General features: G+C 40.9%; 1 protein-coding gene across 1 annotated transcript in view; it reads left to right on the top strand.

Moving 5' to 3' along the window:
- Positions 1-283: 283 nt before the first annotated feature.
- fam185a (family with sequence similarity 185 member A) overlaps positions 284-10380 on the top strand; it is a 78200-nt gene continuing 68103 nt past the window's right edge. The window contains exon 1 of the mRNA XM_028811746.2: positions 284-854. Within this exon, the coding sequence (XP_028667579.1) occupies positions 410-854 (445 nt within the window). The 5' untranslated portion in view covers positions 284-409. The remainder of the gene's footprint in view (positions 855-10380) is intronic.

The following is a 10380-nucleotide window of genomic DNA, read 5'->3' as shown; positions in this document are numbered from 1 at the left end:
TTGACTGGATCCCGTGACAGCTGAGCTCCGATGACACATTATTGGTTCGTGCACGGCCGATAATATAACGTGGCGCAATTCGGATATTGTAGTTTTTAATATTCTTTTGTAACCGCTATCCTCTTGAAATATGAGTAATAATATAAACTTTTCTTAGGCGCATGAGATGCATTTCCCGCGAACTCAAGTAAACAATAAGTAGAGTTTCTTTTTCCTGATTAAAGAATGTTTGACAACTTATTAATGTGTCCGTTCGTTCCCCGAAGAAAACTACAGTTCCCAGAAGTCGGTGCGTTTCAGTATAAGGAAGGACTGAGTGAAATGTTTGCACTCTTTTATAGCAGGAAAACAAACTTAGGGGTTTCATTTCTTGGTTTTATTTACGTTTCAGCTACAAAGTAACCAAACGATGGTTTCTGCAAGACTAGCTCAAAGCCTGTGCAGAGGAGTCTATCGAGAAGCAACGCTATGGAAAGCGCTTACAGGCGTAGAGGCGACTTGCTCCTCGTGCAGGTGGTTTCAGCGTTCGGTGAAGGAGCTGTCAACCAGCGCACGTTTCAGCGGTGCCGCCGGGGAGCTGCATAAGCCACTCAAGCAGTGGACTTTAATCGTGAATTCTTACAGCACCGTTAAAGTGCAGCTACCGTGCAATGTATCTGTGCGGCCCTTAGACCCTCATAGCTTCCCGGAGGCAGACAGAGCATTTATAACCGTAAATGGGACCAGCGCCGATCAGGGACTCAAGCTGGATAATTTTCATGTAAAATACAACGAAAAGCGCAAAGAACTCTTCATCACGTCGGAGAAAATCAGCAGTAATATGTCCGTGGAAGTGACGGCCCCAATAAATTGCGGTGAGTGTGGCTTTGCGATTCTTGCACATAAGTCAGAAAAACTGTAGGGCAGCAATCGCAGTTGCTAGTTTTACATTAGCTGGTGTGCTCGTGGACTCCTTTGATATGGCATTTTTAGTACCAATGCAAGCATTTTGCATATAGGGCCATCTTAACATATGGATTCATTGGGCACTGGTCTGGGGCCCCAGGAACATAGGGGCCCACGATGTTATTGATGCCAATGTATGTTTCAGTTTTGCTGTCAAAACAGGGGTCCCAGGTCACTACTTCGCCCGGGGGCCAATGATGCTGTTAAGATGGGTCCTGGCGTAAACCCAAAGTTTGCACTGGTACAGAAAAAATTGTTAGGGTAGGCTGCATAAATCGTGCCCTGGACATGTGCATGTAATCAAAAAATTGATGATAAGAACAGAATACAGATGAGATCCAAACAGAAATTTTGGAAAGCATTAAATGTGTTTTTTATAGTACTTTTTGGCATCACATTATCCTAGTACATGTTGTTAATCTTCAAGATTCAGTTACATTGAAAGGCTGCTCGACATGTTAATTAGTGTTGAAGAACATCGGTGTGTTAAAGGGCCCTGCACCCTTTTTATGCAGATCACCTATGGTATGCTAACTCCATGCTTCAGTAGTTTTATAAATGACTGCAGTAGTAGTAGGCACTGTCACATGTACAGAGTGAAGTGAAATTCTCACTTGAATACAAAACTCACAGTGCTGTGGTTTAGACCTGGTGGTAACATGTAGGACTAAAATAATCTATTTTTTTTTCTTTCTAATGAGGCATAATTACCTTGCTGTTATTAAGGTAAAGCTTGCTGTTTTGGGCAGTGTGCCAAAAACGCTTGTTGTTGATGCTGTTCCTGTCATACAAAAGTCTTTACTTGATTAGTAAGAAGCTGTTTGAATGTGGAATGAGCTAAAGAGTATGAAATCAGTTTAAAACCCATTAAAATTATAAGTTGACAACAAGGCATAAAGGCTTGCATCACACTACACAACATTGTGTTGGCGAGCATTTCACACTTGATGACTGCATTTTTTAGATTTCTCAGCCAGAATGCACAACTAGGAATCATAGGAATGATGAATTATATGATTCCCTTACTGTTTCAGCATTTCTATTGTGTAGCAAGGTCAAGATATTTTGGCAGTCAATCGACGTGGAGCATATTTTTCCATTCTCCATGCTGTTGGGGTATTACAAAGACAAGAGAGCAAATAGATGTTTGTGCTGGGTGTAAAGTTCCATAAGCCTCTTCTCTGTTTGTGCTGGCCTGAACTTGTTTTTTTTTTCTTTTCTTTGCCATTGCTTTTCATTTTCGTGAATATTTGATCAGACTTATCTCTTTTTCTGAGCATTGTATACATTTTATACTGGCTGAGTGCTTGCTGGTTCTGAACCTTCACATATACAGTACAACAGCGTGCACATACAACTTGCAACAAAATCAGATCTATTTGAGAACACTATGAGTGAGTTGCTAGAAATGTCCTGATACATGACTGGGTGTCAAAGGCATTTGCCGCAAATGTTTAGGAATCACTTGTGTAATAGGCACTTTGTTTTTTTCCATTATTACTTCCCAGAGTATTCCTGCAGAAATCTGAGGATGTATTTGTCTCTCAAAAAATATTGATTTGCTTAGATATAAATTCTGTACAGTTCTCGTCTGCTAATAAAAGTAGATTAAGACGGAATCTGCGAGATGAGAATGTGGTGCATAATGATTTTAGCTCCAAAATCAAAGAGGCATGGTAGGAAATAACAAGGGCATTTTACTTACATGATTTAATCATAGGCAAGAAATTGATCTACAAAGAAATAATCAATTCTTGAGTAGCAATGATGCACTGGTGAGTAGAAGGAATATGCTCTTGAGTTTGGGTTTAGAAACCTCCAGGAGTCTGATAAGTTGTGGTCAGTTACAAACTGTGTAATTATCTTTGCAGTGTTAGATGTCATCGCCCCTGTGGCAGGAGATCTATCTAGGTCTGGATTTAAAACACAATTAATGTCCCCAGCCATTACAATTTTATGAGTGTTCACATTGGGAATGGATGCAAATACATTTTGCATGAATTCCCTATCATTGACATTGGGTGCATAAATATTTATCAAAATCACTTTACCGTAAAATGAATTATCTATGACAATCACATATCTCCCTTCAGGATCAGATACTACATCTGATACTACAAATGAGACTGTTCTCTATGTATAAGAATTCCCACACCTCTAGTTTTCTTTGTATAGCTGGAATGGAATATTTGGCCAGTCTAGTCTTTGTGCAGCTGAAACTGATCCTTGCTTAATAAGTGGGTCTCCTGTAAAAATACTATTTTAGCATTTAGACCTGTTAGGTGAGAGAATACTTTCTTTCTCTTTAATTCGTGATTCAGGCCTTTTAACATTCCAGCTCACAAAGCTAACTGTTTGGTCTTGGAGACATTGCTTCTGAACCTTTATTGTCATTTTGTGGTCTTAACTGAAAATAAGACAGCTTTGACCTTAATTTCCAATTTTCCCAGGAGTTATTGCCATGAAGCCCATTGTTACATTGGCACTTATAACGATTTCCCATTATCACTTATTAGAAAGGTAAATAGGTGTTCATTGTTTGTTTCAATGAATGCTTGAAAGGTTTAGTGTACATTAAGCCGTAGGTTAGACACCTAAATATATGCACTGCTGTCAAAGCTCAAACTAAGCTGATGTCCATAAATAGTACAAAAGTAGAAATTGACCAAAACATGTGAAAAAGTGTGAATTTTGTTGGGATTTTTGTCAGGTTTAATAGAATTTATGCAAGACTTGTTTGACACTTAGTAGGGTGTTGTGACTAAACTGGAAAGCATGATTCTAAGTAATTTGCAATGTTAGACATTGTTGAACTGAGGGCAGGGCTAAAGTTGATTTCTGTAATTAAGTGGGCAAGAGTGAGTAGAAGACTTTGAAATGTGGATAGAACTGAAATCAAACACATCAGTTCAGTGCATCCTTCAAGACTGAAAATTCACCGACACACTTTATGGAAAATGACCCACCCCACAAAACTATTGTTCTTGAAAGGTTTAAAACATATTACCTTAACAATTGATATTCTGGTGTTATCACCCAAAAATTATATTATTATGAGGTCTTTAAGACCCTGTTAAAAATACATATATAGTATGTACAGTTAGGTCCATAAATATTTGGACAGAGACAACTTTTTTCTAATTTTGGTTCTGTACATTACCACAATGAATTTTAAATGAAACAACTCAGATGCAGTTGAAGTGTAGACTTTCAGCTTTAATTCAGTGGGGTGAACAAAACGATTGCATAAAAATGTGAGGCAACTAAATCATTTTTTTAACACAATCCCTTCATTTCAGGGGCTCAAAAGTAATTGGACAAATTAAATAACTGGAAATAAAATGTTCATTTCTAATACTTGGTTGAAAACCCTTTGCTGGCAATGACAGCCTGAAGTCTTGAACTCATGGACATCACCAGATGCTGGGTTTCCTCCTTTTTAATGCTCTGCCAGGCATTTACTGCAGCGGCTTTCAGTTGCTGTTTGTTTGTGGGCCTTTCTGTTCAAAGTTTAGTCTTCAAATGAAATGCATGCTCAATTGGGTTAAGATCAGGTGACTGACTTGGCCATTCAAGAATTTTCCACTTCTTTGCTTTAATAAACTCCTGGGTTGCTTTGGCTGTATGTTTTGGGTCATTGTCCATCTGTATCACGAAACGCTGCCCAATGAATTTGACTGCATTTAGCTGGATTTGAGCAGACAGTATGTCTCTGAACAACTCAGAATTCATTCGTTTGCTTCTGTCCTGTGTCACATCATCAATAAACACTAGTGTCCCAGTGCCACTGGCAGCCATGTACGCCCAAGCCATCATACTGCCTCCACCGTGTTTTACAGATGATGTGGTATGCTTTGGATAATGAGCTGTTCCACTCCTTCTCCATACCTTTTTCTTGCCATCATTCTGGTAGAGGTTGATCTTGGTTTCATCTGTCCAAAGAATGTTTTTCCAGAACTGTACTGGCTTTTTTTGATGTTCTTCAGCAAAGTTCAATCTAGCCTTTCTATTCTTGAGGCTTATGAGTGGCTTGCACCTTGCAGTGCACCCTCTGTATTTACTTTCATGCAGTCTTCTCTTTATGGTAGACTTGGATATTGATACGCCTACCCCCTGGAGAGTGTTAATCACCTGGTTGGCTGTTGTGAAGGGGTTTCTCTTCACCATGGAAATGATTCTGCAATCATCCACCACTGTTGTCTTCCGTGGATGTCCAGGTCTTTTTGCATTGCTGAGTTCACCAGTGCTTGCTTTCTTTGTCAGGATGTACCAAACTGTAGATTTTGCCACTCATAATATTGTAGCAATTTCTTGGATGGGTTTTTTCTGTTTTCGCAGCTTAAGGATGGCTTCTTTCACCTGCATGGAGAGCTCCTTTGACTGCATGTTGTCTGTTCACAGCAAAATCTTCCACATGCAAGCACCACACCTCAAATCAACTCCAGGCCTTTTATCTGCTTAATTGATAATGACATAACGACGGACTTGCCCACACCTGCCCATGAAATAGCCTTTGAGTCAATTGTCCAATTACTTTTGAGCCCCTGAAATGAAGGGATTGTGTTAAAAAATGCTTTAGTTGCTTCACATTTTTATGCAATCGTTTTGTTCACCCCACTGAATTAAAGCTGAAAGTCTGCACTTCAACTGCATCTGAGTTGTTTCATTTAAAATTCATTGTGGTAATGTACAGAACCAAAATTAGAAAAAAGTTGTCTCTGTCCAAATATTTATGGACCTAACTGTAGGTATATATGTACATACTCTGTATGATAAGCCATTACTCAAGTTTTGTTTTTTTTCTCATTTTAAGGTTTTAAACCACCTAATAAGAATTATGTTGGAATCAAAAAGTAATGGTAATAAAACAACTTCTTCATTATTTAGCATATACCGTAAACATTAAAAATGATTGGAAACACAGCATTTTCACCTGTATTTTCCAATTAGTAACTGAGTTTTAAATTGTTTGTGCTATAGTTTACTGCTTGGGAAAATGTGTTAAGCTTGTCTGAAAGGTGAGAATGTTACATTTAAAATTAATTCTTTACTATAGTTTGCTCCACTTAGGCTGCCCAGGCTGTTGGCTCTTTTAACACTCAACCAAAAATAAGCATGCTGATCGTGTTGAACGTAACAGATACAGTATGCTGCCTAATATGTAGATGATGTAACCCCAGCTGTTCTGCATTGTTTCTGTCTAGAAGAGACAGTTTTGTGTGTTATGCAGTGCAGTTGGTATCAAACACTTCTCTGTTACTTAGATCAGTTTGCAAAGGGCTCCTCTAAATTTTTAACTTGTTTCTACATTATAGACAGTATAGTCATTTGAAAAAGTAAGTGCACTCCTGTTTTTTTTTCTTTTTTTAATAATGTGACATATCAAGATTTCCAATAATTTATTCCGTGAAAAATTATCACATATGACTTTTTCATCTGTAGAAAAAGTAAGCCTATCCTGGGCTGTAACAGCTGGTTTTCCTCCCCTCAAGCTGGCATATCTGCTGTAATTGTCTAGCTGTCTCTGACATCAAATGGTGGAACATTTTTCCCATTTATCCAAATAGATTTGTTTCAGTTGTGCAATGTTCGAGGGATTCCTTGCAAGCACAGCCCATGTCAAATCCTCCCACCTCATCTCTATAGGATTCAGATCTGGAATATCATCTGGCTATTCCAGAGTCCTTTGTTTCTTTCTTTTCAGCCATTCCTTGGTGGATTTACTTGTATGTTTATAGTCATATTAATGTTGCAAGGTCCACCATGTCTCTGAAGACTGGGCCATTTCAAGTGCAAGTGCACTTCATACCAGTCCTGGGTTCAAATAACTTTTTTTTTCTTTATTTAAAGAAATATTTTCACCCATGCTTTTTTTCCAAGTCCAGCACAAAAAAAATCTCTTTTTTTTCCTCCACCTCTCCCAGATGAGCTTTGCCCTCCTTTTCGCCTGACTCTAACTAACTAGATTAAGGTGTAGTGGCTTTAAGTTGGATATTGCAGTTCTTGTGTTGCTAGAATATTGCACCTATGAATCACTTCTTGGACAAGTAAAACTGCTGCAGTTCCTCTGGAGGTACTCAAGGAACCCAACAGAGCTGCCCTCTAAAACTACAGTTCTCATGCAACCCTGCAGTTGTCCAACCCAGAGCTGTACCAGATTATCACTGCCACCTAGTGTATTGTGGGATCAGCTTTTGTTGTGAGGTGGAGCACGCAGAATGGAGCCATGCCCACCAACTCTAAGACCATTGGATACGATGACAACTCGCAGAGCCACGCCCCCCAACTTGGACGCAGCAACTCACAAAACACAGCGTCATTCGCGTTCGTCTCTGCTACAGTCCACATGCACCTCTGAGCCACGTTGACTTTTCGGTTACAACGCACGACCGCATCCACCATCGCAAACTGTTTTACACACTACATACAGCGATTCGCATCTGCGACAAACATGCTTCTTAGATGGTCCTGCAGGAACACGGAAAACGCTTATCTACACAATACTCCTTATTCCCCGGCCCACGTCCACCCTTGCTCTCCAGGCAACAAACATCACGAAAGTCGCTTTCGTCTCCATTGCACACGCATGACAGAGCACCGTCCAACAACAATTCGCGCAAGGGTGAAAGCATTTGCCAAGAATGTTTTCATTAATCAAGAACAAAAGCTGGAGGTTCGAAGACGATCGCATACCGTTGTAATTCCGAGCAAAAACGATGCCGACTGGCAATCCAGCAGCGTTATTCCCATGACCCGCCGGGCAGCCGGCATGTTTGTCGCGGATGTGAATCGCTGTATGCAGTGTGTAAAACAGTTTGTTTGTCAACCAGGGCAAGCAAGAAGCTGCACGCAAGACGGACCGTGTGATACGCATGACGGAGCCACACACGCCAACTCACAGAGCCCCACCCACCAACAATTCACTAAGCAGCCGACCATGGCACATGCACGTCACAGCTCCGCCCACCAACAATTGGCTCGAGAACGAAAGCATTTGCCAACAATGTTTTCATTAATCAAGAACGAAAGTCGGAGGTTCGAAGACGATCACATACCGTCGTAGTTCCGACCATAAATGATGCCGACTGGCGATCTGGCGGTGTTATTCCCATGACCTGCCATGCAACCAAAGTCTTTGGGTTCCGGGGGGAGTATGGTTGCAAAGCTGAAACTTAAAGGAATTGACGGAAGGGCACCACCAGGTGTGGAGCCTTTGGCTTAATTAGACTCAACACGGGAAACCTCACCCGGCCCGGACAAACAGAACAATGAAAAGTCAACTTGGCTCAGAGGTGCATGTGGACTGTAGCAGATGCGAGACCGACTGAGGCGGTGTTTGGAAAATGAATAGTCAACGTGAGTCACAAGTGCATGTGGACTGTACACAGACGAAAGCAATTCAGGTGAGGAGTTGGAGGCAGGCACATGAGCAGGAAGTGCGTACTGAATGATGACTAAGAGATGACTGTTCACCCATCAATACATCGTCCTCACTGGGCGTCCTTCCCCTCACACCCCGTTCCGCCCTCCGTGCACGACTGCCGTCCAGCCCCATCCCTCGCTCTGGGAGGTGGGGGCGCGGCGGCGGTCCTCCAGTTTTCAGTCACAGATAATTGTATGTTGCTCTCTCCAGAGTTTCCTTACAGTCGTATCTTCAAACCCACCCCATAAGAAGAAGCATGTTTGTCACGGATGTGAATCGCTGTATGCGGCATGTAAAACAGTTTGAGAGGGGTATCCCATGGTCTTACAGTTGGTGGGTGGGTCTCTGTTAGTTGCTCTTGCGAGCGGGCATATGACCAGGCAGTGTGTGTGTTTCGAGAGCGAAGGTGGACGCGACAGGACCATCTAACAAGAATCATATTTGTCGCGGATGTGAATCGCTGTATGCAGCGTGTAAAACAGTTTGCGAGGGGTATCCCATGGTTTTAGCAGTGTCTATGCTTTGATGTGAATTGCTGTATGCAGCATGTAAAACGCTGTATTGTATGTTGCCCTCTCCAGAGTTCCATCTTTTCATTCACCTACAGTCGTATCCTCAAAACCAACCCCATTTGGACAACTGTGTCTTTCAGGAAGTGTTCACCCATCAATACATAAGTATGCGGCGTATGCTACGCCACGGGTTGGCTAGTTCATTATATTGCTCCTCCTTGATAGCCTCCTGACTGGAGAAGAGAATGGCAAGCATCTTCACTCCTCCATCCCACGGATTGTCCATTATACTGGTTTCCTGGCTGAGCAAGAGTATGTAGTCTATCCACACCAGAACACCAGCCTATCCATGACTATGTCTTTATTTGGTAAAACTGTTGGGGATGCCCTGTGCCCCACACCTAAACCAGGCCAGACCAGAAATGCATGAATGCAAGTCCCATGTTCAAAAGACTTCTTATTCAGTAATCTTTACGCATGCTTTTTTAACTTCTAATATACAATAATGTAATATAATGCAATTCTTTTCTTACTTTTCTATTTTCCACTAGCTCTCTCCATGCAGCTTTTTTTGTCTTTCTCCACTCCTGCCTCACCTGGGTGAGACAGAGAAGTGCCTTTTTAAGCTGTACCTGAAACTGCTTCTGGTGCAATAATCCTGTCTCCAGAAAGCATTTTCATGTCCGGTGGATTACCTTTAGGATAAGACAGCCTCCCTCTGGCAACTCCATATTCAGAAACGCCAAAGAAACTCAGCAAAGCTGTGCAATGAAACTCCAACTCCCATGCAGCCTTGAGGATGTCCAAATTGGGAGTCCCAGCAGAGGGATGCTGTAATGCAGCTTACTGGAAGGAACACATGGTTGCTGGAAACAGTCTGTCTTTCCATTATACTGAGCTTTCGTTATACATATAATTAATTTTTTTTTTAATTGGGGCCACAAAATTGAAATCTGTCTATACAATGAGTTTTCTTTGTAAATATTGAGAGATGTTTTAGAAGTAAAGTTGGTGCACGTAAGTTAAGTAATTGTCCATTATATGGAAAATAAATTTGATACTTAAGGTTTTTCCTTGTTATTTGAAACATTATTTGTAAATCTATTTCTGAGCATGTCTTTCTGCTGCTGCTTCTTTGTATCTATTCTAGCAATGAACAGTTTACGAATGCTAAACAACACAGATGCAGTATTAGAGGTTCTCAAACATTTTGAGAGCTGGAACCCCTTTAAATAGAGAAAAAAAATGTCGTACCTCCTCTATAGGGAAATACCAAATAAATTATCACAAAATGCATAGAGCATTTAAAAGTAAAACCTTTTCAGATTGTTTAGATTTAAAATTGCACTGCAACACTTTTTTGCAAATACTTTTAATGATTACGTACTTGGTAAATTAGTGAGATGGCTACGCTTGTCTCTGACTGCATAGTTCCTCAAATTTGTGAGTGATGAATGATAGGCAGACTCTGAGATCTTCCTCCAGATGCACATGTGCCTT

The sequence above is a fragment of the Erpetoichthys calabaricus genome, chromosome 1 (genome assembly GCF_900747795.2).
Source record: "Erpetoichthys calabaricus chromosome 1, fErpCal1.3, whole genome shotgun sequence".
Lineage (NCBI taxonomy): Eukaryota > Metazoa > Chordata > Cladistia > Polypteriformes > Polypteridae > Erpetoichthys > Erpetoichthys calabaricus.
The sequence above is the reverse complement of the archived record's forward strand: the minus strand, read 5'-3'. Positions and strand labels throughout refer to the sequence as shown.